The sequence below is a fragment of the Cupressus sempervirens genome, chromosome 9 (assembly GCF_028749045.1).
Source record: "Cupressus sempervirens isolate cs-2001-9-10 chromosome 9, ASM2874904v1, whole genome shotgun sequence".
NCBI lineage: Eukaryota > Viridiplantae > Streptophyta > Pinopsida > Cupressales > Cupressaceae > Cupressus > Cupressus sempervirens.
This window is the reverse complement of record NC_143126.1, coordinates 41,372,688-41,389,639: the sequence shown is the minus strand read 5'-3', so window position 1 is coordinate 41,389,639 and position 16,952 is coordinate 41,372,688. Positions and strand designations below refer to the sequence as shown.

Genomic DNA, 16,952 nt, shown 5'->3' with positions numbered 1-16,952 from the left:
AATGTCTCTATAAGGAAGACGAAATCTCATTGTATGAGAGGTGGATAAAGAAGTGAATGAAAAACTATAGTGGAGTTCAGAGTGAAGAGTAAAAAGACTTAGAGGAAAATAGCAGCAAACAGATATTCAGTTGATCAAAACTAAGCAAGGAATACAAATAGATATCATATTTCATAGAATCAAGATCAGAGAAAGTAGATCAAGTGCCTGAATTCAGCAATCAAGGATTGTAAGCTATCAGGTTTATTATACCTAATACTCTCTAGCAATTGTATTAGAAAAGAAATCCTATGTTGATAGGTTAGCTTAACAACTATTTTGTAGATCCTTTAAACAGGTGATTAAATTCTTTAACAGGGTAACACTTCATGTAAAGTGTTTTTAAATCCTTTAACCAGGTCACTATTGACAAAGTGTAAAGCCTTTAACATGGCAGACCATCAGAAGTGGTCAAACATTATTACTACAATAATTTTGTGGGTATCATCCCCACCCTAGTTTTACCTTCTTATTCCTGGAGGGTTTTTGGGTTACCAAAATCTCAAGTGTTATGTGGTGGTACATGTTTGTTTTTCATGGTTGTTTGATATGTTTACATGCATGCAATTTACTTTCAGTTAAAAGTTTTAATGGTTAAAGTGCAATACTTCTGATTCACACCCCCCCCCCCTTAGAAGCATTCTTCCTATTTGAATATTCCAACAATATCAATTCATATGTAGACATTAGACATTATGGCCCTTATATGAATATCATTATGAAATTAAATATCAAGTATCCCAAATGTTTATAATCAGGATTAGTTGAGGCATGCTTTAAATTTCAAAGTATTTGTTTACATTGATGAATTCTATGATTAATGAGTTCAATATTAATTCTGTTGGTGTAAATAAGTATTCACTTATTCACTTTACTTAAGTTTACTTAGGTTAATGCATTATTTTATTATATTGTAGTATTTTATTATTTGTTTTGTGAGGCACTTAGGAGTTTGTGTACTTTCATGAGTTTTCATGTTGACAACATAGAAGTAAGCAACTCTAATTCAACACATGGTGTCTACAACAGTAGAGTTTGCATCATTAACTGAGTTGTCATGTAGACAACACAATTATTCACACTTTTAATTTAGCACATGGTGTCTACAACATAAATTTGCGTGCTACACCTTTGTAAGCTTATCCTCTCATCACCACACTTGCTCCTGTGCTTAATGGAGGATAACCCATATCTGGTGGATATGTGCCTGGTTGTATGACTTATCATGTTGCTAATTACTATGCATTCTAGAAGCATTCCAAAGGCCTTTATATACTGGCACTCCTAGTGCACTTTCACATTGAATCGAATACATATCAATATTCTGATCATACTATTTCTGGTCTCTTTCTGGTCTACTGTTGTGCTTGTGCTTGAGTTCTTTGATCTTGGGTGAATTTTGCCCTAAGGCAAATTCTTTCAAATTCATATCTAGACATTGGAAATTACCGACCTCATATGAAGATCATTATGAAATCAAATATCGAAGTATCCCAAATGTCTATAATCAGGAATAGTTGAGGCATACTTTTAATTCAAAGCATTTGTTTACGTTGATGAATTCTATATGATTAATAAGTTCAAATAAAATAATATGTAATCTGATTAGAGGTAACATACCTAAAACTCAATTATAAAAGTTTATCATTTCTATGTATTAGGGTTGGATTTGCAAGTCTTTTAGGGCCCATTTGTTTAGCGAAATTAACAAAATTGGGTTTTGTATTTCGAAATCTGGTTTTGGAAAAATTGTTTTCCCCCTTTGGTTCATCTAGAAGATGAGTGGGAAGATACATCTTTTGTATTTGGTTTGTAAAATTGGAAATGGGATTATATTTTTAATTAATTAAAAAAAAAATCAATAGGGAGGGGCATGGGCAATAACAATCATGAGGATGAGCTTGCTTTGGAGTTGGAGGGTTGAAGAGGGCCAGACTCTCTTATGGTGGATTAGGGCATCGACATTATGTGTTGGGTCGTTGTAGAGTAAGCACCACACACTCTTCCCTCGTCCATTGTCGACCTACACAACATCCCACCCTCAATCTTTAGGCTGGCTGTAATAGAGGGGAAACAAATCCCATACGAATGCATAGTATAAAAAAAACACCGTCGCCTGCAACATGAACCCCCAAAAACCATGTCGAGCCACGAGAAGGAAGTCTAACCCTTGCGCATCACTATGTGGCAGATCTAAGCTTTCACAAACCCCGTTGTCAAAACCATTCTCTTCACATTTCTTGGTTCCATGACTGAACAACAGAAAAGTTTGTTTAAGAGATAACTGAAGAAAGGCCACGTACTCAATCACCGGATTTCAAAAATTGATTGTTTTAATTTTTTTTTGAATCCTCAAAAAGTTGAACCTAGAATTTAATTCCCAATTCCACCTATCTGGATGGAAGTGGGGCAACCTCATTTTAGGGCAATATTATAATTCCACAAATCTAATTCCACTTTATTCTTTTCGACCCAAACGACAAATTTGACAAAATTGGGTTATCACTATCCCAATTCCTATCCAATTCCGCAAAACAAATAGACCTTAAAGATATATATTGGAACTGTGTTTCCATAGCATCACTCAATATAGACTTAACCCTCCATCCTTCAAAATGCAAGTGCTAATTTAGAACCACAAATTTAGTAGACGAATCTTAATAATAACAATTTCATTTTAATGCATTATCTATCAATCTCTTTTCATGTCGTGTGCATTTTAAATTGATACTCACTTGCCCAAAATGACGACGGTATTTTTGTATGAGAAGTAATCAAATCCCAAACCTCTGGTTTAAGCCCTAGAGGGAACACGCACCAACGACTCCCATTTCTGGGCTGCTCACTCAAATGCTCAACCGTTATTGTTCTCAATAGATGGCTTGGCGTCGAATTCTCCCTCTCCTAGTTCGTCAAGCAGAGCAGAAATGCAACATTGCCGAGTCCAAATACATTTATTCCACAGGTAACCCAAATTTCTGCAACTTATGATTATAATTTTGACTGAGTGAGTCGCTATCGATTTTAAAATTGCAAGACTCTTCTCACTTCAATTCTGCGCCATTTTCTACGGTGGATATTTTTCAATACAAAATTTCCTAGGTCTTTTTTCAGTGTAGTTAATTTTAGATACAGACTTTCTAGCATTGATTACTTCACAATGCTCATAGTAAGAATGGAATTTTTCGTTGGCATGTCATCTGGGAAAAATAGTTATTGATCAACCACAAAAAAGTAAGACATTTAGGTGAAATCTGAACTTTGTTTATTTTGGATCTCAGGTCATTTTGCTTGGAATTTTACAAAAGAAGGCAGTGCAGTTGAAGCCATCCTCAATCCATTTTATTATTCTTATCGGCAAGAACAGGTTATCACCTAACTTGTACCGTGTTTTTGCTTTTTGCTTCAGAACTTTATAGACGAGGCTTTAGTTCAAGCCCTCTCCATGTAAATTTCAGTTGGAAACGGTGCTAGAAAACTATTGTCTGAGATGAATTTCTGGATATCTGCATACAGTGTTTTTCGCAATGTATTGAGTGAGTATGTTACTTGTTGTTTGATAATTTAATGGCGAACTAGACAATTGCTTTCCAAAGATTGTTTCAATATGACGAGCGACAATTTCTCACCAAATGTTGATTCCTTAATGGTGAGTGAGATAGCACATGGAAAAATTCAATCACACAGAAATTCAACTCTGACATGTACCGGCGCGTTAACATTAGATGGGAAATAAAATTTATAGATACTTTGGGTCCATAAGTAGAAAAAGATGATAGAAGATGTCCTAAAAATAAATGGCGAGATATATTGAGACTCTTTTTAGCTTTTAGTATTTTACCCTTAATAGTTGTCTGCTGAAATTCCGAAAGTATGTAACATCTTTTTCAGTTTATCCATACTTGGAGTAAAAGTTAGATTATGTGTAAGAACCTCAACTAAGTCCAGGAAGAAATAAAGTTTATGAACTTTTTCAAGTTTTCATCAAACAACAAATATGCAAAGTTTGCCCGTCCAATACAAATTCCTAGCCACACCCGGTTTGCAAATATGATAACACTTTTAGTGATCTGATTACACTCAGAAACCCAAACTGCTTCTTGAGGGTTTCATTCACCAAGAGAGTCTGTTTGCTAGGCTTGAAGGTTTCTGTCTCCAAACACCACAAGCTGCTGTATACAGAAGTGACGCTTCTGAGAACAAATTTGTTTTTTTTCTTCATCTTTTTATCTTGGAAGTGGTTTGTTGGCGCACCCCCCCCCCCTCCCACACACACACACACACACACCCATCAAGGCTTCTTATATTTCATGCATTTTTTTCAATTCCTCAATAATATGCAATACCACTAAATTAGCTGATAATTCTGAGATAAGTAAATCTGATCCTGATACGCTGATAATTCACAGTACTAGCAAGGAAGGCTCACTCGAGTTCAACCACCTTATTCCATTAATTAACTTAGTCCTAACCCTAATTGAAATCTTTGGACTTGGCAATATCTCAATGTGTGCAAGTATTATGTGTTTCAAAAAGAACTGATTCAACAATAAAAACAACTAAAAAACACAAAATTAAAGCAACAATGAATACAGGTTAAGAAGAGATCAAACCAACGTAAAACCCTTAAAAAATGAACTATGCCGATCTCCTCAATGCAACAATTTACCCACGATGAAGAATTTCATGTGTGCTCATGATTTGGGCAGCATCAGGGTGCTCCAAGTGCTGAAGATTGCTTAAGTTAATAGAAGTTGCATAATGAGGGATAGTATGGGAATTGGCTAAGTTTTTGAGTGTTGAGAGGGGGAGATGGAATGAAAGACTAGGATGCAATGATGGCGATCAAGGGTGGAGAGAGATTTGGTTCTCATCTTTCATGAGAGGTTGACAAATGTCAACCTATGGGGGATGAGAGGACCAATGTGAGTTTAAGAGGATGAAATTAACTGATTGATATTGAGTATTAAACAAAGGGGAGAAATACTGCTAAAATAGGAAATCACAAGATCTTTGCATAATGAAAATGATTGAGAACTAAAGACAAAATAAAAAGGTACTGAACCAACTAAAAGAACATACAATGACTAAAAACTAACCTTCTTTAGAAAAAGTTACACGACCATTATACTAAATATTTCAATATTACTTTAACTACCCTATAGATAGTGTCACCGGACATTCTTCTGTCCCTTGTTGGGCAAATGTATCCCCATATCCAATTTGGATATGTATCTGATACCACTTGGACACATGTTGAATACTGTACCCATATGTGCCCAAAAAACCTTGATTTTCCAATAGTGTAGAATACTATGTGATTTGATTTAAAAAAAATTTGATGTAGATCTTCCCAAATTTTATTTAAAAATCTTCATTCCTGCAATTTTTTTGAATTGTTTTGCATAAACAAAACCTGCACCAAATGATAAAGACAAACAAAATGTTTCCTGTTTTGGAAACCCAATTTTTTGGGCTGTCTTCCATTTTAACGCTACTATTTTTACATACTGTAAAGTGTTAAATTAATATATATTGTTTTTTTGATAGGTAATATTTGTATTATATTGATAAAGAGAGATACATTGATGGTATGGCTAAAAGCCTTTCAGCCTATACTACCCTTTCCCTACCCATACATATGCCATTAGACAAACAAATTTTTTGAGTATGAACACTTTGACAAAGACAAAACCACCCAGCCCAACCACTAAACTAGTCAAACAAACAAAAAAGGAGCTACCGCCATCTCCACTGTTTGCTATTCCTTGAACCATCGTGTCGCTTCCTCACGAGTGAAACTTGGAGTTGAGTGGTCATCCATCACTGAAATTCCCTATCTCCGTTGACGGCACTTTCCACTGCCCTCCCCTCTTCGACTATCAAAGAGGCATCAACCCAAACTCCTTGTGATGTGGTCACACCCTTCTTAAGATGCCATTTCTTCGCAATCTGGTGGTGAATTTGTTGTCCAAAAGAGAGCATGCTCTTCCTTGGTGTGGCCTTCATAAATCGTCGTTCCTGCTCCTTTGGTGCCCAAACGTGCCTAGTCAAGAATTCCACTATCAATTTCCACCCCTCTTCTACTTTGGGGATATGAACGCCTTGCAGATTTGAGGAAAGACACACCACCAATGGTTGAATAGAAGAGTCCCCTCCACCAATTAGCCTCCAAGGCTTAGTACCCATCTCAGTTCCAACACCCAGAACAACTCTCTCAATTATGTTCTCTAGCCCCAGAAGTCATTGCCTTTCCACATATGCAGCCACCACCCGATGGACCTCTTCTTTCGATTCCCCCACCATCAATGCGAGTGCAACAAATAGCGATGCTACATCCAAATTTGATCTCTTCTTCCAGAATGACTCCAAATATTTTGGCCCTAGCATCTGCTAAATGCCCTTTAGAAAGACCGGATTGTCAAAAACAAAAATATGTTTAAGACGCCCCGTGGAAATTTGGCCTTCGTAGGTCTAAATCTGAGAGTTTGAGCCGAGAGCGAAGTTCACCTCCATTTCTGTCTCAGTGAAAAAACAAATGGACTTGCCTTGCCTTCAACCTGAATATATCTGCCTTGGAACTCTCTGGAACAAAGTACCAAAGCGAACCAACACTTCATTTGACATACGTGAGGGATACATTGGTAATATGGAAATCTCTGCTTACCGTGGAATGATTAATATCATAGGAAGTTAGACTCAAAATGCCTTTCCCTTAAAATCTCCAATTTTAATTATCATGAGTGAGTTATGTGTCTAAAGGCTGAACAATAGTGCTCTCTTTATTCAAATCCAAGGTGAAGAAAGTCCTCAAAGATTTCATATTGTGGAACCAATGCTGAATTGGCACCTAAATTGGCTAGCAAATCTGCCACTCTGTTCGCTTCCCGAAATGAATGTGAAACCTTAAAATCATCGAAATCCAGAAGCAATTCCTTGATTTGCTGTATACTTTGATCCAGGTACCATGCCTCCATCTTTCCTCTCTTAATGCCATTTATGATGATCTCCGAGTCACCTTTCAGATGTATTCGTTTACAACCAATTTTTGCTCCTAAGCCCAGAGCCTCCCTGGCTGCCGAACATTCTGTTGTATTATTTGTTCCATCCTGCAAGTGTTTGGCTGCAAACGCGAGTATCTTATGGTCTCTTGCTACGCACACCCTAAAACACCTGGGTTTCCCCTAGCCGCCCTGTCAAAGTTAATTTTAATCCAACCATCCTCTGGAGGTGTCCATAATGCCTTTGCCCTCTTAGAAGTTGGATTAACCCCAACAAGCCCATGAATGGGCCAAATTAATATATATTGTTAATATAGTACTTAGTGTCTATACTACTTTTGAAGTAACGAAAATCTCCACTAGTAACTTAGAAAATTGTGTTAAATATATGTGCATTTGTTTTTTATTAGTGTGGTATCTAGCTGTATCCATAACAGGTGTCTTAAGAAAATGGCCGTATTCATACTGATGTTATATCCGTATTTGTGTCCATGCAACTTTTCCTATGTAAGATTTGACATAACTTGTAGGTCATTTGGCCACAAATGCATGTAATGTTGACTCCCCTTCAAGACACTCTACAATATGAGTTTATTGTTGAGACCTTTCCTGGTTGGATTTTTGATCAAACAACCACTTTCTATAGAACTTCCTCATATGACCAAGAACAAGAACAAGATGTTTGCCTTCCAATATGATGTTGGGTAACAAAGCACCCCTCTTGCTATCCAAAGATTGAGATTAATTTGTAACCACAATTTTGCTAGAAATCACCAAAAGAAGTTGCTATAAAACAACACCACGATTGTGTGCAAAATTATCAAATTCTTGATGCATAGTTGGAATCAACTTTCTTTTGCACAAAACACAATTCTGACAAAAGCATGCTAAAGCGAACTTAACTAATCATTAATAATTTAAGAACTAATGGACATTAAAGACATCAATTTTCCACAATCCATCATGTATAGCAACAATTTCTGGAAGAGATTGTGTTGGAGTTTTTGCGTCTCTTCCAAAAATTGTTGCTATAACTAATGAACAAATATATCAGTTAGGAAGCAAATTACGATAAGCATTACAACCATCTTATAATCAATCATAGATTAGTTCGGTAGGAAACTCAAAAGGGTGCTAGTAAACTACCTAACCCAACTACACTCGAGAGCACACAATATCCAAATCATGGTAAGCCACCTCTTATCCCAGAAGTGGCAAGAGCATACAACTATGACCAAGTCCATCCCTTGGGGTAATCAACTCGCTTCTTTGCCCACAAGAGGCAAGAATGCCCGATTTTGATCTGTTTGATCCCTTGAAGTGGTCTACTTAGTTCAAGGGTGTCAGTAAATGAAATGTCCCTTTTCTGATTTTGTATGATATTTCCAACCTCTAATTAGATCTTTAAAATCAAACAGCTAATATCCCAAAGATCCACCAAATTCCTCAAGAAACCCCAAATCGGGTATGTTGAAAATAGTGCTAAAAGCTTCACAACTTCACAAATTATTAATGAATCTGAAAATGGAAATTTTTACAGAACTTTCAGCAGCATAACAGCCTACAAATTGACATTTCCAGATCCGTATAGCCTTTACACAACAGATCACAAATGTAGAGCCAAAACTATGCTCATCGGGCTCCCGAATTAGCACAAAATATGCCCGAAAACACCACAAGAACACTAATAATCTATCTCAGAAGTTTAATTACGTCCCAATATATATATTCAGCTCTATTTTAACAGCTTAAAGTATAAAATACAGCAGCAACCAAAACTGATATGAAATACTCAACCGGAAACACCAAACTCTTACAAAAATACACCCGGAAACTCACAAATCTGCACTGTTTAGCACAAAGGCAAACTCTGTATGAGCATGCACATGGAATGGCTTCAAACTCCCGTCCTTAGCCTTCCTGGAAACCTGCAAACTCCCGTTCTTGGGTCTCCCTGGAAACCTGCAAACTCCCGTTCTTGGGTCTCCTTCTCCACAGGTTTGGCAGCCTCTGAAGAATAACAAAGAATGAGCCAAAAATTAAGTTCTGGAATGAGCCCAAAATGCCTCCAAACCTCTTTAAAAAGGGCATAACTGTAACTCACGTCCAAGAGAGGTTAATGAAACATATTTTAATAATAATTATCATTTATTAGTCCAACGGTTTCCAAAGATTAACTCCCTTTTTCCGAAACTTCACTTTCTTGGGCCTGCCTGTCTTAGCAAAGATTATTATTTTTTAATTATTTGAAAAGGGGACATGACAAGTCCTCCCCTCCCAAACATTGCTTGTCCTCAAGCAATGACTGAACAATAAACCAATCAATCCTCCTGGATCCCAAATGTAGTCATGAACTATACTACTACCAATTAACACAGACTCCTGCAAGATCCTCTGCAATATGACCAAGAGGAATCCATAATCAAACTGGAAATTATAGCTCAACCAAACTCCAAAATCACCATTACCACAGTCAAAAAGCCATGAGACACAAACTCTTAGAATATCAAAACCCAAGTAAAGTGGACTACCAACATAGTAAATACCATCAATGCATTCCATTGGCCTATATGGAATGTACAATCCAACTCTGCAACAATGGTGAATGCTCTCAAATGAAACTATGCCAAGTATGGAGAATCCACACACTGTACAACTCCTATAGTCAACACAACTCTGTAGAGCATTGGCCACTGTCTCATAACCATAACTCCCATGCACCCCTGATGGTGAAAAGCCATCACAAGATAAACAACAAGAAATGGAACCCAAACCAAATTTTCCTGCCATCAACTCCTCAGCATAAGGATCAATTGTTAACTGATGTACATACCCTGCAATATAATGTTGATTAAAAAACCCAACCTCAGTCAACAGCTCACCATGAACAAGTGATACAACCCACTGCGACTGATCACTAGCTAAGTCAGGAGATGTCATAGCCAAAGGAGTAGAATCAATAACAACACTTGCTGAAGCATCACTCCAAAACTCCTGCTCTAAGTCATGTATTATCAACTTGTCAATTGCAGGACTTATCACCATGTCATGCCCATCACAACTCTCATCCCGAGGCATCAAACTATCCCATAACTGATGATAAGCACTAGGAACCAAAGTACATCTCTGTATCATCATCTCATCAACATGGTCATCAAAGGTAGATAGATGAGCATACCTCACAGTGTAATGCTGATAGAATGCACCAATCTCAGTCAGTGGCTCAGACTGCAATCCAGATGTAACTAACTGCAATCGATCATTAACCAAGTTGGAACTGACTACTACCTCTAAAGACATTGCGAAGGGAGTAGTATTACTAGTAGGAACCATGCCAACTATCAGCTCACCAACGTCACACATGGTCTTTGATACAACATCTCTAGTCTTCGTGCCATTAGTACTAGAGGTCACCACCATGTCAGGCACACCACAAAAATTTGCTACAGCACCCAACTCAATTGAACCTGACTCTAGTGGGAATGAACCTGATATGCCAATGTTAGTATCAAGGATGGATGCATCCCCATCTCCACTGTCTCTAACAATCTCGGCCATGGACATCCTCGGATCACCAAACACCATAGCTTGTGACTGTATAGAATTAGGTAAAGACTGTAGTCACTCTAACTCCATGGTCACCTTAGCCAAATGAAACTGTGACTCCTTGAGAGCCAACTATGTACTCTCAAGAGTCTCAGAAGTCACCTAAGCTGCTCAGTAAGCTCACTCACCTCATCTTCCTTGGCCAACAATGCATCATATGCTGTACTGCCCCACTCCATAAGATAATCTCTGTCGGCTACCAACTGCATATAATTTTGTCTCAAAATCCGAATAGCCTCCCATAAAGAGTGGATCTCTGTCAAGGAAAGATAACTTCCTCCCTGCTCATCACTAGTAGGAGAACCCCATCCATAAACTGCTAACAACTGACGAGCAGCATCGAAATGTTGGCAAGTGATAGCAATGTCTTGGTCACTAACTCTCAACTGATTAGACACATGATGGCACTGGTTTGACTGTCTCCTACAAACCTCCTCTGATGCACTGTCTGAAGGAGTGTCCTCAAAGTTACTAGTCTCTAGAGTATTACCATCCATATCCTGTGAATCAAATCTAAAGCTCATATCAGCATACAGAGTATCAAAAACATTAGCATTGCTGTCCAACTCCTCTATACCCAAGGGAACTAAGTCTTCAAAACTGCCCACTGCATCCTTCTGGATGTCATCAATGCCAATATGATCCTGGGACTCATCTATACACACTGCCAAATATGAAATATCATCAACACATTCCAGCAAGTATGGCCGACTGGATATATGAACAAAGCCCAACATTGGTGTATAAAAACTAATACCAACATCAGACAAGATACTGGCACAAGAAAAGACAACACCGTGTAATCTGCTAATCAAATCCATGATAGCACCCAAACAAACACTGCTACCAAAAAGTGTTAAAGATCTCCAGTCAACTGAATCCCAAATGCCAATATAACAATCTCGAGTCCATATCCGTAAACTAGAATCAACTGGTAACTCAAGCAAACTCCTCACCTGAGTAATATGACCAATACCAACTAACTCCACATACCTATCATGATGAGATAATGAAGTCACACTACTATCTTTGTTCACCTTCAGCTGGCTGGACAAATCATGTGAAGTACTACCAGCCTCAACCTCATGTGATGAAGCATCTAACTGTGTCTGGTACTCTTTCTCAGCAAAGTCATGAATGCTCAATGTCTGCTCATCTCTACCAGGTATCTCACCATCCTGCACAACAACATCTTCATAATCATCATCTGAACCCACTACACTGTAGTCACTGCCTGTTGTAACTATACCATCCTGAATACCTGTGGCATCACCCTTTGACAACCTGTAAACAATTGTCTCAATTTGAGTATCAAGTTGACCGTTACTATCAATCTGTGTAATATCCTTTCCCACCACTTCCTGTGGCAGAGTAGAATCTGAGACCTCTACCTGGCTATCAGCTAGTTTCTCAAACTCCTCATGCAAGTTCTTGGGAATTGTGTCATCTGTCCTGTGAGAAAATCTGCCAAATTGAAATCCAGTCAACTTATCCACCTTAGCTGGGTCAGATAACATGTCATTTATACGGTGGTGCTCAACCAACTGTTTAGACATGTCATGGCTTATTTTCATAAGTTTATCTCGAATGTCTAAATAACCATCCTTTCTATTATTTTGACTCTGGCTATCAATTGTCCAAGATTGTTCCCTCTGAGACTCTGTACTATACCTATCCATTCTGGATAAAGTAGAGTGTAACCCCAATAGGATATAACTTCTTCAAACACCAAGAACTAACATGCAAATGATTAGAAGTAGCATGCAACCATAGATTTAGACATGCAACTGATTAGAAGCAACATGCAACCACCAAATTATGACATGCAAGATCTGGGTAGTTGTCAAAACTGAAATGCAAATTTCTACAACCACCAAATTCACCAAGAACTAACATGCAAATGATTATAAGTAGCATGAAACCATAGATTTGGACATGCAACTGATTAGAAGCATGCAACCACCAAATTATGACATGCAAGATCTGGGTAGTTGTCAAAACTGATATGCAAGATCTGGGTACTTGTCAAAACTGAAATGCAAACTTCTGCAAACTTCTACAAACCCTCAGGCTGGCAAGATCATGGCTCTGATACCACTGAAATGTCCCTTTTCTGATTTTGTATGATATTTCCAACCTCTAATTAGATCTTTAAAATCAAACAGCTAATATCCCAAAGATCCACCAAATTCCTCAAGAAACCCCAAATCGGGTATGTTGAAAATAGTGCTAAAAGCTTCACAACTTCACAAATTATTAATGAATCTGAAAATGAAAATTTTTACAGAACTTTCAGCAGCATAACAGCCTACAAATTGACATTTCCAGATCTGTATAGCCTTTACACAACAGATCACAAATGTAGAGCCAAAACTATGCTCATCGGGCTCCCGAATTAGCACAAAATATGCCCGAAAACACCACAAGAACACTAATAATCTATCTCAGAAGTTTAATCACGTCCCAATATATATATTCAGCTCTATTTTAACAGCTTAAAGTATAAAATACAGCAGCAACCAAAACTGATATGAAATACTCAACCGGAAACACCAAACTCTTACAAAAATACACCCGGAAACTCACAAATCTGCACTGTTCAGCACAAAGGCAAACTCTGTATGAGCATGCACATGGAATGGCTTCAAACTCCCGTCCTTAGCCTTCCTGGAAACCTGCAAACTCCCGTTCTTGGGTCTCCCTGGAAACCTGCAAACTCCCGTTCTTGGGTCTCCTTCTCCACAGGTTTGGCAGCCTCTGAAGAATAACAAAGAATGAGCCAAAAATTAAGTTCTGGAATGAGCCCAAAATGCCTCCAAACCTCTTTAAAAAGGGCATAACTGTAACTCACGTCCAAGAGAGGTTAATGAAACATATTTTAATAATAATTATCATTTATTAGTCCAACGGTTTCCAAAGATTAACTCCCTTTTTCCGAAACTTCACTTTCTTGGGCCTGCCTGTCTTAGCAAAGATTATTATTTTTTAATTATTTGAAAAGGGGACATGACAGTAAACCACACTCCCTAACTTCTCCAACTTTTCATTTGATTGATTATGGGATACAAACATACATACATACATTTGCACACACACACACATATATTTCCATACATATAGTTCAAAAGAAGTACATATATAATGCTATGAACAATATATAGAGGTATACTTGATAGGCATTTTCAAGCTGGTCATATATTTTGAAAAACATTGAAAGGTCTATTGTTGGTGGAAATTGCCACTTGATGTCTATACCTTTATCTTGTTCTAAACAAGGCTCTCAAAGAAAATGACCTTTGAATTTTGGTTCCCTTGTACATAGTATGTTTGAATACTTATTGTTTGGTGTATAGTGTCACACACCATGAAGTGCAAAAACACACCATGAAGAGCAAAAAATTGAAGATGGTTAAGATAGAATCATAGATAGAATATAATGGAGAACCTATAAGATAAGAAATTGGTTAGGACTAAAGGACTAAGAAGATCATAAAGAGGAGGTTGGAGGACAAAGGAGGTTGGAGGATTTACATATCTCAAGCTAGCTTGTTGCTTTGAGATGGTAATTTATTTGAAAAACATGACCACAATTGTCTCTCTTTATAGATTGGGAGGGGCTATATTACGATAATAGATATTCGTCTATTATTAGTTAATTGTAATCTATTGTAAATATTTAGTTAGCTTTAGTTAGCTGTAGCTATTTTAGCTTTTTCAGTTAGAATAGAATGTTTCTATTCTTTACGATCGTTTTCTAAGGAAACATCGTTTTATTCTTTTGTATATAATGACCTTTCAGTCTTTGTCAATAACAAGCAAGTATTTTACCAGTTACATCGTAATATGGTATTAGAGCCAATACTTCAATTTTTTTTGAAATTATCTGCTACAAAATTTTCAAAATTATTTATGAGTTTATTACATACCATCTAGGGTTTGAGGATCTGCAAATCGCAACTTTCTCCAAGCAAGAGAATAATCACGAGCTGGGCATGATTGCAAATTGTGGCTTCAAATTGCGTTTGCACAAATTGCGTCCATTTTGGTCGCTTCTTGTTCGAAAAATAGGGTTTCTTTCTTCTGTAAAAGCTTGGAACTGGAAACGTCTACCATTGGTGATCTTTTCCAACCAAATTGCGACCTCAAAATCGTGGTTTTTTGTGTATACTCGCATTTTTTCTTCAGATAGCTCCGCCATTTTTAAAACTGTAATGGACACCCCTAAATTTCCCAAAAAACTAAACCAACTACTGAAAGAAATTATGTCAAATAGTTTGCGTTCAACTTCTTATTTCTCCGTTTAATGTTTAAACCCCTTATAACTTCGGAAATTAAACGTTTATTTGTTTGTTGTGTTTTGTGCATGGAATAAGACTTACATAACATAAACAAGAGAAAAACTACAATAATATGCAAAGTGGACAATGAACTGCTGTGGATAAAATGTTATTTTTAGAATTTAATTAAATCAAATACATGACAGATTATCAACTCACTAATTACTCCAATATCATTGGCATAATACTCCAACCCATGCTTTCGAACTTGCTGCTACTGTGACATGAATAGTATCGTGTGAATAGTGTCACATGAATAGTGTCGTGTGAATAGTGCCTCGTGAACAGTGCTGCTACAGTATTTTGTCTTTCAAATAGTTCACTACCTTCATAAAATCATTCCTTCAAAGCGGAATAAGCATCGGACAAGTAGTGAAGAAGATATGAGCAAAATATCAAATCTGCCTGTAGCTGGAAATGCAACCAAACTGGCTGATAGCGAAGTTGATAGCAATAGATTCCAAAGGCCAAACCCCAAGGGAATGATGTCTAGAATGTCACAAGAGAGAATAGATGTCCTCTAATGCCAAGAACGGATCTGCAACTCACACACCAATTTCTTCTCATATTTAACATGTCGAACAAGGGCCACAAGCTCCCTTTTTTATTTCTACTTCGTAGGGTTGACCCATGTTTCACAAGCAATGTGGGATAAAGTGTTCTAAAATATTATAAAATAAAATAACATCTTATGTCTCCCTTGGGCTTCCCTTTTCCAACACACAACCCAACATGAATAATATTAAAATAACACTTTATTATTTTCACATTTAATTTAAATGTTACTTTAATAAACTTCATGCATTTAAATAAAATAGTAATTGGGTTCGGAATAATACAAGTGATAGCTCATTGGAAAGCTCTTATCGAGGAGCATCAATATTACATCCCAATTTTTAACCTAATTTAAAATATAGCCGTTGAGGTTCACATGAAGTCAGTTGACAGTTAAATTTGTTATAATCCTGCGAAATGGTAAGATAGTTAGTTGTTATAATTATTTATCACGAATTCATGGAATTGAATAGGTAGTTAGTTGTTATAATTATTTATCACGAATTCATGGAATTGAATAGGTGGTCAGCCGTTATGATTATTTATGATTAAATAACTTGTTATGGTAATATGATTTAACTGCGGAGAATTTCCTTGTAGGAAGTACGTCGAAGGGGAAAAAGCATTGTCAGAAAAGAATTAAGCAGAAGCATCACCATCGCTGGGCAAATGGGTTGAGGACCTAGCGATTTGAAAACATGATATATCTATGGGACCTGCATGAGCTATTTAAATAAATAATTTGAGAAACATAAAATAATTGAGTTAAAACATAAAAACATACCTCAAAGGATTTTAATTGATCTTTCATCATATTATTATAATAAATATTTATATACGTGCATATAAATATAAAAATGAAATGGCACCATTATATAATAATAACTTAATATAATGATGTCACCCCATTGATATACTTACATGAACGTATGTAAGTATATATTATAATAATAGTTGAAATTATAAATCTTTCCAACTCTTTCTTCCAACTTTTTACTTTTTCCTTTTCTTTAAAAATCAATTTAATATTTTGCAATTCGAATTGTCTTATAATCTTTAAACCGGTGGAAGCCAAGAAGACACGACTCTTTCATTTAAACTGAAGCTGAGTTTGGAAGTTGGACGTCCTTTATATTAACCTGACTACCTTGCTACGATATGAACATTCAATAATAACCTTTGCAATAATCCTGATTCCCTTCTGCGGTTTGTTTTTCGGAATTTCCCTTGACTCCATAACACCCGACCAGCACATTTTACCATTGTTTGCTTTTGCGGAATTACCCTTGCAATTGATTTATAAGCTTATCTAAGATTCCATTTCCTTGCCGTGCAAGTACCGACCGAGAAGTAGAGATTTATGCATTGAAAGAGACATCTTAGGCAATTGGTGGAAACTAATCCTATTTGCAAG

At 36.8% G+C, this 16,952-nt stretch overlaps 1 protein-coding gene across 1 annotated transcript in view; it reads left to right on the top strand.

Annotated features, from left to right (window-relative positions):
• The first annotated feature begins 2,665 nt into the window (after nt 1-2,665).
• The window catches only part of LOC149537517 (Ribosomal protein L22p/L17e family protein), a 61,195-nt gene continuing 46,908 nt past the window's right edge, over nt 2,666-16,952 (top strand). The window contains exons 1-2 of the mRNA XM_089798930.1: nt 2,666-3,004; nt 3,321-3,406. Coding sequence (XP_089655056.1) covers nt 2,917-3,004; nt 3,321-3,406 — 174 coding nt within the window. The 5' untranslated portion in view covers nt 2,666-2,916. The remainder of the gene's footprint in view (nt 3,005-3,320; nt 3,407-16,952) is intronic.